This window comes from Coenobita brevimanus, chromosome 62, assembly GCF_032717465.1.
Source record: "Coenobita brevimanus isolate Jiangsu-jjx chromosome 62, ASM3271746v2, whole genome shotgun sequence".
In the NCBI taxonomy this organism is placed as follows: Eukaryota; Metazoa; Arthropoda; class Malacostraca; order Decapoda; family Coenobitidae; genus Coenobita; species Coenobita brevimanus.
The window spans coordinates 3,634,916-3,654,319 of record NC_137015.1 but is presented as its reverse complement, the minus strand read 5'-3'; the positions used below and the strand labels follow the sequence as shown (position 1 = coordinate 3,654,319).

Here is a 19,404-nt window from a genome sequence, read left to right as displayed (position 1 = left end):
TTTCCATTATATATATTTCGGATGGGATTTGTGCTGCGGTATTGTATGTACGGCTTGGCACGGAAATAACATGGGGAAAAAGACGTGGAAGATGGAAGGACAGGAGAGAAAGCTTTACCATTTTCAAGCTTAACACAAGTCAATGGGTACTAAAAAAACACAGCTAAACCTCACACTGCCAAAATTAAGTCATACATCATCCAATTCATTAACACCTTTATACTGCCACACCACACATTGGCACACTTCACACTTCCACATTTCATCCTGCCACACCTCACACTACCACATCACACAGTGTAACTTAAAATGCAGCCAACATGTCCTCCAAGCCACCCTCTTCCCCCTCCACCAGTTCCCAGAAGAGGATGGATTGGGTCAAGGCCACCAACTAACACAGGAGTCTGATATTTGAAAGCTTTTTAAAATCCTATATACCAAGATTTTAAGCGGGTTTTCCAATATAATCCTACTAGCTACACAGCCTCGTCTCGTTCATTTCTGTTCTCGCTGTCGTTGGCTTACCATAAGCAGAAGTAATCATCTTCACTATGGCGACGTCGTTTTATTTTATCTTTGCAATCTCTAGACGACTTTAACTGATGAGAGGCCTTTCGAACAGGAGGGGTTTGATCAAGCCTTCATTAAACCCCTCACTACAAGGGAGGTTTTCCAAGGTGAATAAAATCGTCAGGTGGTAGCCAAAAATAATACCTCGATGTTGCCAACCTTCTTCACTTCTAAGATTATACCAGACTTGGGGTGATTTCTGAAACACCATCTATGTTGTATAAAATACTGTGCTTTCCCTCATAACTTATCAATTTTCTTATGATATAATCTTCTCGCAAGATGATCATACTGTACTGTAAATGTAAAATAAAACCTGACATAACACTTCACAACCATACGGTAAACGTTAGGAGTAAATTCATCACAAAGTACCTGTAAATATAAGAACAAATTCTGATATATGAACATGGTAGCATATGTTGTGGTTTTCCTTCTACCTCAGATGTTCTAGAGAAGAAGAAAAAAATCCTCGGAAGAAATTCGTAAACAGCTAAGTGGGATCCTTGGCTCTGTGCGTGAATAATAGTGAGCTTCCTGGCACAGTCCAGCAGCAAGGCGAGCTAACAATAGGAAGTGATATGATCTTCCCGAGGCCTGAAGGAGGGGGAGAAAGGAAGGATGGGATGATTGGAGAGAAGAGAGAAGCAGGGAAGGAAGGAGGGAGGGAAGTTGGAAAGAAAGGGAAAAGAAGGAAGATAGGAGGAGGAAAGATGGGAAGAAAGGGGAAAGAAGGAAGGATAGGAGAAGGGAAGTTGGGAAGAAAGCAGAAACGAAGGAAGGATAAGGGAAAGAAAGAAAGGAAGGATGAGAAACAGGGATGAAATGTGAAGAAATGGAGATGGGCAGAAGGAACGTGAGAAAATATGGAAAGAGAAATAGGATGAAATGAGGGATACTGTACAAAGAACACAAAACAGAAATGAAGGACAAACTGGGGAGGAAGTAAGAGGGGTAGGGTTGGGGGATTTCTTCTGACCACGGTGGCATGGGGTGGGAGGTGGGTGGAGAGAAGAAGGGAAAAGGGTGGAAGATGGTGGGAGAGAGGGAGGGGGGGAAGGAGGTGGGGTGATGTGGGTAGGGGGGAAGTGGAAGAGAGAGAAGGGAGGTGCTAATTCTGACTTGGAGAGGGGGAAGGCTTGTTTCTTCTGAAAGGGTGGGGTGAGGGAAAAGAGACTGGGGGAGAGGGGGCTGTGTCAACCTGGGAGAGGAGGAGGGAAGGGTCTTTCTCCTAATGGGATGGGGTGGGGGTATGAGGAGGAGGATTATTTTATCTGCGGGAAGGGAACGAGTGGGCTTTTTCCGAAGTGGTAGGGTGGGAGACGGGGAAGGGTGGATTTAATTTGGGTGAAGGGGATAGGGTTGCTTCTTCTCAATGTGATAAAGAACGAGTGTTTCTTATTTCTTCTGACCAGCGAGGGGCAATAGCAAGAAGGGGGGGACCTAGACCTCCTCCCGTCCCCCTCTCTGACGACCCTCTTCCCCCAAGACCAGTTGCCTTTTGTTCACCCCCCCTGATTTGCATGATAAGAACTGGAACGACACAGAAAGGGAGACGTGAGGGAAGTAGGAAGGGGGGAAAGAAAAATGGAGGGAGCATGGGAGATTGAAAGAGGGAGGGGGAGAGGAATGGCATACGGAAAGATAAGGTGAGGGAAGGAAGGGGGGGAAAAAAAAAAAGAGGAGAAAAATGGTAGGGGGAAAGAAGGGAGTGGGAAGGTGGAGGGAGAGAAAGGAACGGGATATAGGGAGGAAGTAATGAGAAGTAAGAGGAATGGAGTAGAGGGATATGGGCGGGGAAAGAAGAGAAAATGAGAGAGGGAAGAGAACAATGCATGGAGGAACGAAGAGAAGTAAAACACACACACACACACACACACACACACACACACACACACACACACACAGGGGGGAGGGGGGGATCAAGGCACAGGAGAACCGAGGTGTGATGTTGAGTAATGGATGGTGATGGAGGAGCCAGGGAGGAGAGATGATACACCAGAAGGGAGGGAGGGAGGGAGGGAGAGGAAGGAGGAGGGAGGGAAGAAGGAAGGAAAGAGGGAAGGAAAGAGGAAAGAAGGAGAGGAGCGAAGTAGGAAAGAAGCAAAGAAGGAGAGGGCAGAGAACTGGGAATGACAGAAGAAAATAGTGAAGGAAGGGAGGGAGGGTGGAAAGATGAGAGAAGAGGGGATAGGAAATGAAGAAAAAAGAGAGAAAGAGGAAGGGAGAGGGAGGAGGAATGGGGAGGGAAGGAAAGAGAAAGGGTCACAGCAAGAGACAACTGAGGACTGATGCTGAGTAATGGATGATGAAAGAGGGGATAGGCAGGACATGATACACCTTGGGAGTGGGAGGAAGGGAAGGAAGGAGAGAGGAAATGAAGGACAGAAGGAGAGGTCATGAAGGTGATGATAGGAGGGAGGGAGGGAGGAAGGAAAGAGGAAAAGGCAGAAGAGAGTAAAAGAAGGGAGAAAAGGAGGGAAGATTAGAGAGAAAGAAGGAAGATGTAATATGAAGATAAGAGACTGGCTTTAAAGAAGAGAAATGAAATGTCAGAAAAGCCATATTGTACTACAAAATATAAAAATAAATAACAGAAACAATCATCATCATCATCACTATTACTACAGTATTATCCCAACCCCATAAAAATTAAACATACCGGTAGCTTTATGTTCTGTGTACCAATATTCTTTAGTCTGAAAAAATTTAGTTCCCCTTTTCTCCTTTCCACAGATGAAATATGGCGGACAGACCTGGATTTTTTAGTCCCCCACAACGACCGCCTCTTGGTTCTCGCAGCTGCCAATGCCTCCCTCACGTCCCACCCTATCCCAGTCACCCCAACCCCATCTCTCTCACATAGTCTGGTGGAACAGGATGAACGAGACGCCATCCCAGGACACAACAGGTCACGGAGGGACTTGGGTGAGGAGGTAGAAGCGGCAATGCTGAGAGGTAGGAACAAACAAGCATCTGGCGAAACGAGCAGAAATGGCCAGAGGAGGAGGCCGAACAAAGGAAACAACTCTAGGAAAAGTTCACTAAGCAGCAATTACAAAAAAGGAAATAAAAACAGCCAAAATGCAGAGAAGGACAAAACAACTGAGGAGAAGCCAAAGAAACCCAGTGGTATTGAGGTGAAGCCAAAGAGTGCCGCTCCCACAGCAAAAAGTCCGAGGGAAGTCTCATACGTCACCCCAGAATGGAAGATATATGCAGGGATAGGAGGCGAGGCGGTGGGGAAGGACCTGGAGCAGAATGGCAAGAGGAAAGCAAAGACCGGAGAAGATGATGAAGTGGATGAAGAAGAGAAAGGAGTAAATGAAGATGATGGTGGAGGTGGAAGGACAGGGTCAGGGTACATACGTCTCCCTGAGGATGGACAATGGAGCCCCCTGTCCCCAGAGCTGCTCAACTACACCATTGCTCTCATTGTCTTTGCTATCAGGTCAGCAGCACTTTAACCCTTGACAGATGCACATCACTTTTACACCAAAATCTTTTACCAAAGGGAAAGTTAATGTTCACCATTGCTCAGTGTAAAAATTCAGTGTCTTGCTCCTACCATCTTTATGTTTCATTTCATTCTTGCTATTTCCAGATGATTTTATTCATCCTAAAATAGACTTCTTGTGCTGGAAATATTCTATACAGCTTTCACTCATCTCTTCATTATAAAAGGTCTCCACTATGATGAACAAAGTCATCTGGAGGTAGCAAGAATGAAATACTGAATACATCATCAGACTGAAGGGTAATGTGTAATTATGATTCTCTATGGTCTTCGTTTAACATCCTTCCTCCCTTCCGTCAATGTCCTTTCTGCTCCTCGTCCACTTCCTATGAGTCACAATTCCAACCTCCTTTTCTCTCTCCCTCTCCAATTAAACATCACGGACATAATCATCCAAACAGTTCACATACAAGAATAATAATAACTACAACTATGGTACCATTGGCATCCTGTACCATCACACCTTTCACACTCAAGCCTCAAAAATACTTAGCTCCACCTTCACTTGACACACCCTACTTGTTTTCCTACACTCTCCACTAATTAACATCCCATTTTAATTCACTAACTCTCCACAGGTTACCCCCCATCACAACTCACTAACTCCCACCACCCTCTGCCCTCAGGTACCCATCAGTGTTCTGGCACACCAACAAAAAGTTTGGTTTGGTGTTCTCCTTACAACTGATCCTCAATGGCATCCACACTATCCTCCTCATTACAGCCTTCACTATTCTCTACAAGGTAAGTTCAGAAAAGTTATACAATGTTCAAAAAAAAAAAAAAAAAAAAAAAAATCATGTAACTGGCTCGCAACTCTATGTGAAGGAAGTGGGATGGTAAGGAGAGCAGAGGAAAGATTTTTGCCTGATCAGCTTGAGGACATACTTTATCCTTGTTGCTACCATATAATTTTATTCAGTGATGAACCTTCTAAGAGAGAAGTTAATGAAAGCAATATGTAACCCCTCCTGCAAGAAAAGTCTGGCTTAAGGTGGATACAACTGTCAGGTAATGGTGAGAATAAATTAGAAAATATGTCATCTGACTGATAGGGTTAAGTTCTTTCTCCTGTCCTATTGTTTCCTTCCAATCATTTCATCCATTTGTGCTAAGGCAATATCAAAATTTAAGCAGCAAAAAAAACACATCAACACTTACATCGGCCGGGATTATCATACCCGCAGCTAGACTTAAAAATTATGGAAAACACGGTGACAAAGAAATATGGCACTAGAAGAAGAAGACAGTTGCTACTAGGATATACTGATTTAGATACAGCCTGTATCAGCTGCTTCTTTGTGCTCTCTTCAAACTATAATAACACGAGATCATGCTAAACTGACAAGATCATAAAAAAGTTTGTATCATTTTATAAGTCTAGCACCTCAGATGTATGAACAATGACTGTATCGATGTCCAGAGAAAGAAAGGTGTGGGGATAAAACGGTGAGATGCCAAAGCATGAGAATTAAAAAAATAAAAGTGCAAGAATGTCAATGCAAGAAAATTTCTAGTCACGGTTATCACTGGTTATGCACAATATGAAAGTCTATGCACTGTACTCACCCACTTTCCTGAACAGCGCAGCAGGAGTATGAAATGTTGTCATGTTTTCACCCTCTTTGGAGAACAGCACAGCAGAGGGAAGAAGTGTTGTGATGTTAGTAAGCTCCTGAAATAAGAAACCATTAACAGGAATGAACATATGAATTAATACAGTTAATTTCAACCTGGACCTCTTCACTTATAACTACAGAATCATTAACCTATGTCTCTCATCTACCCACTTTTACATCCTTGTCACAAACCCACAATTCTCTACGAGCTCCCTTGCATCTTCTTTCGAAAACCCTTCTTACTGCAGCTATGAAAGTGAAATGTATGAGGCATAATTTCTTTTCCTTTACCAATACACCATTGTACAGTATATGCCTTTCCTTGGCATTATAATTCATTTTTCTTTCAACTTGTAGTCTAGCCATATAAGGCACTAGAACTTATCCACCATAATTTGGCTGAGATTTTTGTCATGTTGAAGCATATTTCCACTAGCTCAATGACAGAATAAGACAATACTATGCTCTATATCCATCTAGGGTACTGTTCATGACTACCATATTTTCATGTTGTGCTCAGGATTCAAGCTGGAAAGATGGCAATTTCAGGTAAAGCTGAAGTGGACAAGGTACAGCCAGAATGAAGGCCATGGGCTGTGGGTGCATGAATTTGAGTCTCTAAAAGGTGGCTGCAGCTTTTCTTATGTAAGCCAGCCTCTAACCCTGAAATGTACTGCATTCTGGATGCTAACCTCAGACCCAAATACCATACTTCATAGGAGTATCATGAGATTGTGTGTTACTTCTCTATCACCACGACTTTTCTGTCCACTCAATCATCACTCACTCCACTTTCATTACAATCCCTCTTCTACTTCATTATCACTTTCCAGAGCTCCTTCCTCACCAGATTCATAATTTCTCCTACTTCATCACTACATTATTCTCCTTTCCTTTTCACCATAGTTCATCCTTCTTTTTCTCATCACTTATTATCTCTCTTTCCTTTCCCCATTATCTCACTTGAATTTTATAATTATTCAACCCCATCAACAAACTCCACATATCCTTCCATACCAGCTTCATCACTTCTTCTTTACTAATAAACTCCTCACATTTGTAACACAATTCCCTTTTTCTCTCCCATCACCTGTCTCCTCTTCCACCTCTTATCACTAATCCTCTTCACTTTCACTAAAATCTTGCTTCAGATCCTGACAAAGCAGGACTTTTCAATCTATGCGGTTTAATGCTGTGATTCTATTTTTTTATTTACTTATTATTTGTCTAGACATTTGCTATTACACTGTTATGTACAGTACCATGAATGACTCAGTCAATAAAACAATTTATCAACCCTCTGACTGCTACAATTTCTCTTGACTGAACCAAATAATCTGGTGTCAGCCTAATCATAATCCTTAGGTGTACTTTCATTCATTCATCATTTAAGTCAGTGTTGCCCAATGAGGAGCATAGGTGCCTGGGGCTAGGCGAGTTGCTCCTGACATTTAAGATCAGAGTGACCAGTCTCACTCATCCCTGAGTGGCATTACATGAGCAATGAACCCCAACCACCCATTGGATATAAACCTACACTGGCTCAATTCAACTGGAGGCATACTAAGCACACTAAATGGATTACTGGGAATTTGAGACAATTTTTGAAGCCTTCATTGCTAGGATTCCTCTGAGTTAAATTAGAATGGAAAAAAAAAAAAAAAATCTGATGTTAACCTGGTAAAAATATTCAAATGCCCAACTGAAACAAAAGCATTAATTAATTACTCCTCCCTTACCAGCTCCATGTATGTGGTACAGCGGGTGAGTTGCATGGGGGTGAGGCCTTTCTGCTGGACCTGCCCTCCTCTGTGGGGCTTTTGGTAGCATCAGTGGTCCTTCTCACAGCCTCTTCCTCCTGTCTCTACTTCTATGGATACCACAAGTTTGCTGAGTTTGTGTGCCGTAGTCGTCAGCGCTATCACATTATGGTATGCAACTCGATTGTTTTTGTTGGCGGTGTGGCTCATGGTCGACAAAACGTCACAAAATCTGAGTGTGACAGACAAAGATACTAATTTAATAATGTAATCCAGAGTAAAGTACCGGCATACAGGTTTATTTAAACTGTAGTTCAATAATTAAATCTTGAAGATGTGGTTCAATAATTTATCATAACACTGTCGATCAACATATACTCAAGTGTAGGAGATACTTAAATTGCGATTAATTCATAGCAATAATATGGATCAAAGTAGACACTTAAGCTGCAATTCAATGCATATATCATCCAAAGTGTGACAAATATAGAAGCTATAGTTAAATAATCTAAAATGCATCACATACTAAAGTAGTCCAGCATTTCTTCCATAATCCAAGTGTAAGTAATATTTACGCTATATTTTAATAACAAGGAAGTGTAGCAAATACTTAAGTTGTATTTCAGTAAAATGCTCCAACTGAAGCAGATGCTTATGTTTTTGTTCAGTAACAAACTAGTGGAATGTATACGTAAAACTGTAATAAAATAAATATATACAGTAATAATCTTAATGATCTTCACTTTCACTGACATTACTGAGCAAAAGCCAATACCAAGTTTATCTGAATATCTCTCCACTTTCTCACTTTCTAGCTTGATGATGAGCCATGTGGTGGTGGGTCTGGGTGGTGGTGGTGTGTGCAGGCTGCTGGACTGGGTGCAGTGGTCGGGCTGGGGGTATGCCAAGGTCCTGTGTTGTGGGATCTGTGTATGGTCTATCGTGGGTCTCTTGATGCACTCGTCCTAGCTGCTGTTGTGGCAACTGTCCTCCACCTTGCACTCTGGGCTGCACTGTGGCTCCTCCTCACTCTAAAGGTAAACATATACCGTACTGTTTATTCTTTACTATATAAACACCTTTATATTACTGTATTCTTTCTACTGTCAGACAATTTTAGTTAACTTCCAGAAGCCTTCTATAGAGAAAGGGTACATGAAGACAGTTTCTGACTTGATCAGCCAAATGGATATCTCATCAAACATAAAAAATTTGGGCCTTAACCAAAACAAACATCAACCCCTAAGGCTTGAGGGGTTATAGGTTACAGGTATTCAAATCATGTTAATCCCTTGAATCATATGTATTCCATTCCTACTACCCCCTGATTATTTATTAAGACTAACAGAGGACCCATGTAGAATAAGAGTTAAAAATAATATCCATTACCCATTTTATATAATGACATTTTTATCAAGGCACTGCCTGAATATATCCTCACTCAAGAGCTAAAAAAAGTACATTACTGTACTTATATATTCCTTGTACTAAACCAATTTGCTCTAAAAGGCTGCTAAAAAGGTGGAACCGGAAGACACTATACTATCTTCCTCTGGTAGTATAAGGGTGTGGTAACCTCACTATTGAAAACTTGTGTTATAAGTACCCTTGAAACTTTATGTCAGAGGAAACTGTAGCTACGACTGAAATTCTCTACTTTATGTCCCAAAAAGAGATCAAACAGCAATGCTTTTAGATCAATCTACCTTACATTTGCAAAGGAAACAGGGTCATGAGGATGACTATGATCACTGTAGTACTATATTGCACCCATAAACTATTTACAGATAAACCAATTGCTTAAAAACACATTCAGAAAAAAAACAGATCAGCACTCATCATGTAACCTAACTCTAAACTCTGTCTTCCTCCATCAGTCATCATGGACCTTCAAACTGAGAGTGACAGTGGGTCGAGCATGTGTGTCATCTGCTCGCTCCATCAAGCTAGTAAATGATGTGGAGTTGGCCACCGCTGCCTGCCCCAGCCCTCTCTCCGCACCACCACTGCTAGTGGTGGGTGCAGGAAAGGCCTATGCTATTACTGACCCTACACCCAAGAAATCCATCATGAGTGTAGTCCAGAAGGTGGGCACAAGTTCAAGATTTTGTGGAAGTTACATTTTCATACCTATTTACAGTAAATGAATTTTATAGATAATCCTATGCTAATGCTCATTCAAAACTCAAGAAATCTATTGAAAGTGTAGTTCAGAAGGTGAACACAAGTTCATAAAAATGTAGCTGTCACATTTTCCCTTATGTTTAATTTTGTAGACACTAGACAAGTTTTTGTGCTGTTGGGACTTTACGATAACACCGATTTGGACATGTGGAGAGGATGGGGGATGATAATTGGGTGAGGAAGGTGAGAAGTGTTAATATTGGGGGTGGGGTTACGAGGGGTAGACCGAGAAAGACATGGGATGAGGTCATTAAGTGTGACCTCAGGGTTAAGGGACTGAACAGGGAGGCTGCAAAGGATCATGCAGCATGGAGAGCCGCCATTAGGTGACCAAGGCCGACGCATGCAAGCATGTTGGAGCCTTTAAAAACGAAAACGAAAACGAAAATGAGATTCATATAATCCATTCATTCATCATCCAATCCTATGTTGCCCCAAGAGGACCGGAGCCCGGGGCTAAGCAAGTTGGTCCTGACATTTAAGATGAGTGTGACCAGTCTCACTCATCCCTGAGTGGCATTACATGAGCAATAAACCCCAACCACCCCTTGGCTATAAACCTGCACTGGCTCAATTTGACTGGAGCACCTTAATTACCCACTAAACCGCCGGGCACCATAATTTGGTTATATCATTACCACCCAACATAGTAAATAGTTTCCTGGTGTACAGGAAACCATTTGGCTTGTTACTCAGTGTAGAGTCACCCATAGGCAGAAGGGAGAGGAAACAATGAAGGAAAGACAGAAGAGGGAGTGTAAAGTCACCTGTAGCCATAGGCAGAAGGAAGAGGAAAGAATGAAGGAAAGAAAGACAGATGAGGAAGGAAGAGATGAAAGGGCAGACACCCAAAGCAACACTACATCGTGTGAATGGATGGCGAGTGCCCCCACCAAGAGTCATATAATAATACAGTAACTGAATGCTGTTCAATATTTAACAGTTGTTTAGTAGTTTTGGCTAATCTTACTGGCTCTTTACAGGACCACCAAGAGAAGCGAGCACGAGGCCAAGCTGAGGAAATCTACTGGTTGCGGCCAAGCAAACCCATACACGCACACTCAAACCTTGAACAAACCAAGCCTTCATCACCCAGAGTCACCTTTGAAGACACTGCTACATCACCCAGGTATGAGGCATATATATTATATTAGTCTGGTTTATCTGAGGGTTCACTCAGCTTGCAGCTACATATGAAAAGAATAACAACCAATGCTTGTGAAGGTAGGCTTTTTTTTTTTTTTGTTGTTTTTTTTTTTGGGGGGGGGGGGGTCCTTAAGTAGTTTTGTCTTCCTGTGTTAATGTTTACTCCTGAGATCTACTATCCTCTTCACCCACCTACTAGGCCCTCATTTCACGTTTTTTAAAAGGTCAGTTCACACCTAGCAAACAAGCACTGCCAAACACCCATTTGTCTGATACATGAAAACTGCTGGCAAGCACAAATGAGCACAGACAAACACATAAGAAATTTATCCCCAACTACAAAAAGCATTAACCTCAGTTTCCTTGTACGGTCTTATTCATGAAATTCACTCACCCTCAAATTCACTAGGTTTCCATTCATCTTGTATTTTGCTCTCCTTTCAGTAGTTCCACACAGTCTTTGATAACTGGCACTTCCATCAGTCTCCTCCATCACCAGTCCTACACCTCCCAGTTCCTTTACTAACATAATGCAGAACACATCTGATGCTCTGCATTCTTGCCATAATGTCCAAACTCATCAAGCTCTCACAGGCATTTATAACTCACATCACACAGTTATGTTTCTCTGCTAAAACTCTGCCCATTTACCATAATGTCTACACTAATGAAGATCAAAATGCAAAGCAGAGGTCCCTCTAATACTATTGTACATGAAACTACACTGTGACCAATAAGAACACTCAATCACTTTGACTTCTACAAACACACAACAAGAACAGTTTGAAAATTCCAATAAACTCCTTTCACTAAATCTGTTACTTTTACCTTTAACAGGAAGTCAAGACCAACCAAGTCTCCTAAGACAGCAAGAGATTCTACTTACCAGCGAGTAACAACACTCTCAGATTCAGACGATGAAGCAGGAGATTATGCTCTATTGCGGGAGACAGGACAGGAACCTGGTAGCACTCCACTTGTGAGGCTGCAAAGGCAAGAGAAGCAAAGTTCTGATCCAAGATATGTGGACAGGCAGCAGGTGAGGACACCTGGGTAAAAGAAAGTTTATGTGGTTTTATGATAAAGAAAAGTCACAATCTATCACAATGAAAGCAATATCTAAAATTGCTGCAGAGACAGAAAACATGCTGGATGCAATTCGTGATTACAGATCAATGGCATAAACTTCACTGGATGCTAAACCACTGATGATGAATGCTGCTGTGACAATGATTATGAATACTACTAAAAGATTACTGTTCCCACTCCATCTAACCCATTTACCCTAACAGATTCTGGCATACCACCGTGCACTGGGTGAAGGTGTTGGTTCAGCACAGACCTGGCCAACACAACAGGTCCCCGACTATGAGGACACTGACCACCTCAACCTTCGCAGCCCACAGCACTCTCATCTCCTTGAAACTCAGGTGCAATTTTCACACTCTCCTCTCGAGTTTAACCTCATCAGTTTGATGATTAAAAATAAAAAAATAAAAATAAAAAATAAAAAATATATATTTTTAGTAATTCTAGTCTTGAGGCTTTTTGAAAAGGAAGACCTTTATATGCCCTTCTCAAGAACTTTTTTTTCTAAACTGAACAAAACGGAAAGAGCAAGGATAATGCAACCTCACCAGATTCACAAGGTAAAACTGTTTATATGTTCATCACTGCACAAAGAGTTAACAAAACCACCACAAGCAAACATGAATGAATATCAACGTGCACAAAAATGACCGAAAATACTACTTTTTAATATATTATGATAAATAATTAAGGCCCATTAATAAGGTCCACAGAACCTTCACAGCCTATTTAATATCCATCCATCCATCAACCAATCCTATGTTGCCCCACGAGAAGCATAGGAGCCCCGGCCTATGCAAGTTGGTCCTGACATTTAAGATGGGAGTGAAGACCATAAAACAGAAGATTTTATTTTTAACTGTTGATAAAAGATGTGATGTTGCCTATATGCTGGATAAACTTGGACCAAGTCAAAGTTTCTTCACTACTTTGCTGTCTGGTAATTCTGGGTAACTAAGAATACATGACATAGTAAATGTTCACAGAAAAGTAAACTAAAACTAAGTGCAAAATACTGTATTGCAAACATCAATCAGTGATATTTGATGCATTCCTTTGATATATGACAGTTCTGATGCTGGAGTAATGAAATTCATCAGAAGAAGCTTTCTGAAATCCTCAGGACATCATTAACAAAACTACAGAATAATAATGTGGGAATTTTTATCAATATAATCATCTCATTTACTTGTGTACTGTATTTCATATTTATGTTAGGGTTTCATCACGGTACAGAAAGTGAGAAGTGTTAATGTTGGGGGCAGGGTAGTGAGAGACAGACCAAAAAAGACCTGGGACAAGGTCACTGATTGTGACCTCAGGGTTAAGGGACTAAATGGGGAAGCTGCCAGAGATCGAGCAGCATGACGAGCCGCCATTGGGTGACCAAGGCTGACGCATGCAAGCATGTTGGAGCCTTCAATACCAAAAATGAAAATGAAATACAGTACAGTATAAGGACTTTCTAGTTTCAAAGTACCCTGACTATCCCATAATCACTTCTTTTTTTTTTTTACTTGAAAATTTGGGTATAATCAAACTCTGTACATTATTCAGCCAAAAATGTGAATGACTAAATTACTTACAGCTGTAATATACTTCTACATTTTCCACAAATCAAAACATTACTGGAAGCAATTTCAACATACTCTACTGTGATTACACAGCCACATTAAGGTGAGGAATTCACGTTCACGCAGAAAAATCAAGCACTATGTGAGGTACTGTGAAATGCAAAGGTTAAGCAGTCCAGCCTTTCTGACCTTTTACTGATCTGATCTGTTCCTCCCACCAGGGCCCCCTGACACCACGTAGCACTCGCAGCAATGATTCAGGAGTGCCTGGTGAAGACCCCAGTCATCGCAGCCACTCACCGTCAACCTCTTCTTCATCTAACACCCCCCCGGATCACTCGGAGGAGTCTGGTGTTCACTCAGGGGCCACAGATAATCCTAGGAACAGGTAAGTCACTGGCATTTTAACACACTACTAATTTAACTGCTGTATAAAACTGACATGATTCATTGGGGTGACTCATGCTAAATTTAATTGGAAATCAATCAATATGTTAATATTAGCCTTAAGCACTAGATAACATAAACAAAGGTGACTTCATATATATAATCAGCATGATTTTTGTCATACAAACCCTGCCTCAAAATAGTTGGCTTCAACCAATCATAATATTGTACAGCACTTGTTCAACAAATGATAATTCACACAACCAGCCTATTTCAAAGAAATACTTACGGCAGTTGCTGGTTAGTAAATTAGCTTCAACATTCCCTATAAAAATCAACCAAATGTTTTTCCTCTTCTTGTGGTGATGCAGATCCAATAGTGTGGATGACCTGAGTCAGCTGCCTCGTGATCCTGGCCAGGTGACTTCTCCAAAAGCCACATCACACCACCGCCCTTCCCTCTCTTCATCTCCTGGCAGCCCCTACAGGGCAGGGAGAACAGTTTCTCCTGTCCCCGGATCCCTACTTTATCCAGCAACTGAATCTACAGTAGTTATCCGGCGACAAAGGAACCTAACACGGGACATCAAGCCACCAGTAGACCCAATTTACAGCACTCGGCCTCTCACATCCTTTACTGATTCTTTAGCTGTAGACCCAAAGAGACAGCAAGGTGAGGATGACTTAATGGTGGCAGCACAAAACAGTTTCAACAGCAGCCAGTCCAGTGGTTACCATAGCGGCAGTGGAGGTAACAGCACACGCAGCTCCCCAGTCCCACCTCAGCCACATCCACATTCTGGAACAACAAATCCAGGTACTGCTCACTCTGCTGCCCTTAACCAGCCTGGATCTTCCTCCCCAGTCCACACGTTACAGCCCTCAAACTCTGCCTCCCCCTCTCACACTCAGTACCATCCTGCCTCTGCCTCTGCACATGCCATTTATGGTCACAAGGGGCCTGGGGGAATACAGGGTATCTATGGTCACTTGGGAAGGCCTGGCTCCAGGATCGGAAGTGGCTCCCACAGTCCTCAAGGAGTGTATGGACGCACTACCCCAGCCCCTGGCAGTCCTTATAAGCTGCCACAAGCCCCACAAATACCTCTCCCACCCATTCCCCAAGAGGCAAGCCACCAAAGCTCCCTCCAGGATATCTATGGACGCACTACTGGTCACAAGATATATGGGCAAATTGGGGAGATGGGAGGAGTGTATGGGGTGGGAGCAGGAGCGGCAAGACATCCTGTTGGCCGCTCAGCAAGCTTAAGAGCAGCAAGTGGGGCACCTAGTGGGGCAGTGGGACAACATACCAACAACACAGGTAGTTATACTCATCTGCCTCGAGAGTCACACTACAACACTAATGTATAAATGTCACAAGGTATTTAAAATCCTCTACCTGTTATACACAAATAATCTTTGCTATAGTACAACATAGTATAGGCCACATGACTAAACTGCCTAACGTATCCCAAATGAAAAAGTCATGTTACATCTCAAACTTCATCTTACCATGTTAATCAAGTTATTATGTACAGATCATTTTTACTAAATTCTGTCCCAAACTGTGCATAATTAACCAGATTATGATTCTCCACATTCAGTTTATGTCTGTAATATTACTGTCTGGGATACAACAAGCAGGTTGACCGAATATGCATGAATATGAAGTTCTGGGACACAACAGTAAGCTAATCACCATGAACATATCACTGAACTGAATCTATACTGCTGTAGCACTTTCGACCAAATTACTGTAAATCTGGATTACAGAAATGCTGGAAATGCCTCTTGACCTTTAATAATGTTTTGAGGACAGACAGCACACACATATCTGACTTGCCCTTCTGCTCAAAGACATTTTCACATTAGTTCTCAAACACATCGTCTCCCGTCCAAACACTGAAACTACCAGAGCATTAGTCGATCTGGTTCCATGAGCCATCATCTCATCATATGTGTGTTGGGAATAGTTTATATCTTCTGGCATGTACAAAGAAACCGTTGTGAATGAGTGCTACATATCATTAGTCACTCATTATGGCAAACTGTAAAGCAAAATTAATTTTTGTACACCTAAGTTAGGAATAATAATACTGTAGTTTTTAACTGTTCTGTGTGTTAACTTGTCAAGTTATGTGAGGTATGCTGTTGCATATTCCTGACCTTATTGTAAGGCAACTATTAGCCTCTTCAGCCTGAGGGGTCTCTGAATAAAATGTCTGGCATTAACATGAATAAAATAAAAATGACTTCCTTAGACTGTAAGGGTAAAGGAGACTGTTTGTAATTCCCTTCAGGCTGACGAGTTTCTCCAAAGCTTAATAACATTTTAGAAGTTCCTCAGTCTAAAGGGATTAAGGATCTTTATTGTTGAGTTTGCCAAGATGTAAAATATTCAGTATAGTATCCATGTATCTTTATAACGTCATTACATATCTTTAGTTTAGTAAGATGTCTTCATGTTGTTTTATATCTGGTACCTGTATTTACTGTAGTATCAGAATTCAATTCTGTCTGGCTGCTTGCTAGTCCTGTGAAATATATACTGTACTGTGAACAAAATTGTACTGGATAGGCACACTACCCATTATCTGTGCGGCTAAAATTTGGAAATCCAATCATACTGAGATTTTTTTTTTTTTTTTTAACTAACTAAAAAAAAAAAAAATCAATATAAATATCCCTGTCAGAAACTCTATTAGTTCCTGGTTCTTTCTACTAGTGGTGCTGCTGTTTCACTGAAACCTACAGTTTACAAACTCCGGATTACCAAAAGTAACTTTATAAAGTTTAGGAGGCATCACCAACTGCAAATCCATTAAGAGAGAAGTACAGGAGGAATTTTGCCAAAATGGAAGTCACTTACGTGGCCTGGGACAAAAACATCTACAGCATATGACAATGAATATCTACAGCTGGACACGGTTAACCAGTGGATTGCGAGGCACATCTCAGGCTGGGTAGCATTGCGTTGCGAGCCACAGCTCAGACTATGCTGGCCGTGCATAACCGTAAACAACTCGACACCTACGCAAACTTAAGCATGGCGCTATGCGAAGACGAAGAGAGAGAGAGAGAGAGAGAGAGAGAGATTTTTTTTCTTTTCACCAGATGATGCCCTGGATGTTTATCTTCAAGTTTTAATGAACAAAAACAAAAACAAAAAAACTTTTTTTCCTTCGTTTTTTGTGCACCACAGGGTGGGATTAAAAAAAAAGAAGGTAATTGCATAATCCATGGGTTAAGGTGTGTTTAAACTCACAATAATCACATGTTGGGCCTTGAATCCTAAAATCTATAAACCTCCCCTCCCCCAGCAAGAAGAAATCCTATTCCAATGCATCACAGATGATGGGCATTGTACCTGTTAGCCATCAAACACTGTTCTATGCAGAGAAATTCTGAGGGGAATAATTGGCCAATGTCTAGAAATACTGAAGCATTACTGTATTAAATGATATAACCTTACTTTATATAGTTATGTGCAGTTGTATTAGGTTACAAAACCCACTGGTGTGGTCTACTTATAGAGTCCATTCCATTTGCTTAATACATAAGGTTCTACAACACGAAATGCCTAGAACATGATGTGGGGGGGGGATTAAATAATCAGAAGTGCGCGAGTTGGTTTTGAAAACGCAAACTGAGGTGGCAAAGTGAGTTGAATTTGGTGTCGCACTGCAAAGCATGCGAGGATGTGACGCAGGTCATGACATCACAAGTCATGACCATGGATAGTGAAGATTTACCGAACCAAAACGTTGGCAAAATTCTGGCAGCCTCTGACGAGTTTAAAGATCAAATGACAATGAACAAAAAATGTAAAGTGAGAGCTCGAAGAGATTCTGGATGCCCCAAAAAACAGCTTCTGTTACTACTGAGACAAGCATGACGAGGAAGTGAACCAAAGGCATCAGACTCTGATCACCACCTTCTTTACTCCACCACAAGAAGATCCAGTGTCCTTAACATCAGCTGAGGATAATGACGATGGTGCATCTGTTAAGTCTGCCTTGGGCTTTGAGGAGTTCGTGACTGACGTGGAGCATGTTGGTGGTGGTGGTGTGATGGTCAGACGGTGTGGAGGGTGCAGAAGCCAGGGCACCATAACTGCCTCACTCTGCCTCGGAACCCCATCTCTTCAAATCAATTAAGCCCTCCCTGTGTATTTTTTAAGGAAAGGGGGTATTGTGTTGGTTATACTTACTGTGTACATGTGCTTAATAACCCATAACACATAAGCAAAATGACACACTATGGGTCAAAGGGGTGACTTTTGAGGCAGCCACCCAAACAATAAGAATTTTCCCCATAAGGAATGTTATTTGTAAAGTGCAAAATTTCTAGAAAGCGAGGTCTCCTACCGCCCAAATTCTAGCGTATAAAGCAAATGGACTGTGCTCATGTTTTGTTTATTTTTATACTCAGTTCAGTTGAACCAAAGAATATCCCAGTATTGTATTTGTTAAAGCACAAAAAAATTCTGTTGTAAATAGCTATATGAATGTACATAAATAGCTTTTATATGCTAAGTTCAGTCTTATATACAATAAAGTTAGTCCTGAATAATGTTAACTACTTAAAAATTTACAAATTACAAATACTGTAATGCATAAGTGTAAAATGTGCTCCAAGCTTCTGTAAGTATCTTACAGTCTACGTAAGCATAGTCTAAAGTACTGTAACTGAAAAGCTTGGTTAATTTCTATGATAGCAGAATTCTGATTATCCACATAAAAATCGAACTGGATGTAATTACATATTACCTTACCCAGAAATGTGCCCTCTGCTTACAGTTCTCCCCAGATTGCTCAGTTTCTCGCAACTTAATAATAATACCCGGTAATAATAATAATTAAAAATAATGTTTGTCAATAAAATACCAAAGCATATCCACAGCAATAAAAGTATTAGTCAAGGAGTTTCAAAGACAGCCTCCACTGATTAAATCTGCCTATTGTTCAAGGAGTGGTTGGGGTTTACTGCTCGTGCAATGCCACTCTGGGATAACCGAGGCTGGTCACTCTCATCTTAAATGTCAGGACCAACTTGCCTAAACCTGGGCTCCTCCACTCCTCATGGGGCAACATAGGATTAGATGATGGATGGATGGATACTCTGAATTAAACAGCTAATAGCATCTGTAGCAGTAAAAGAATTTAATAAGTTAAACACAGTTACCTAAACTCTGCCTTCATAAAGTACTACCAAATCCATCATAATCATTATCCCAAAACTAACTTGTGACAGAGTACTGTAATTTCATATCAAACTTCTTTTAGCTTCTTTTTAAAAGCTAGCCAAAATCTTTGTAATACTGCCAGTTTGATTATCCTAACAAAGTATTCCAGGGCAGTTTCATGTGAACAATCAGAGATCTACTGCAATTATCATCAGTACCTATATTGTTGAATCATATAATTTGCTTCTTTGCATGACATGATAATTTGATCTCACTTCCAGTGTGTGTGTGTGTGTGTGTGTGTGTGTGTGTGTGTGTGTGTGTGTGTGTGTGTGTGTGTGTGCCAAACTCTGATGTTACTAGTTCTTAG

General features: G+C 41.2%; 1 protein-coding gene across 1 annotated transcript in view; it reads left to right on the top strand.

Moving 5' to 3' along the window:
* Nucleotides 1-15,220, top strand: part of LOC145403937 (uncharacterized) — a 75,846-nt gene extending 60,626 nt beyond the window's left edge. The window contains exons 5-15 of the mRNA XM_080275539.1: nt 3,307-3,528; nt 3,925-4,021; nt 4,714-4,831; nt 7,449-7,637; nt 8,282-8,503; nt 9,344-9,553; nt 10,634-10,779; nt 11,634-11,835; nt 12,089-12,226; nt 13,681-13,847; nt 14,218-15,220. Coding sequence (XP_080131665.1) covers nt 3,307-3,528; nt 3,925-4,021; nt 4,714-4,831; nt 7,449-7,637; nt 8,282-8,503; nt 9,344-9,553; nt 10,634-10,779; nt 11,634-11,835; nt 12,089-12,226; nt 13,681-13,847; nt 14,218-15,220 — 2,714 coding nt within the window. The remainder of the gene's footprint in view (nt 1-3,306; nt 3,529-3,924; nt 4,022-4,713; nt 4,832-7,448; nt 7,638-8,281; nt 8,504-9,343; nt 9,554-10,633; nt 10,780-11,633; nt 11,836-12,088; nt 12,227-13,680; nt 13,848-14,217) is intronic.
* Nucleotides 15,221-19,404: the final 4,184 nt, after the last annotated feature.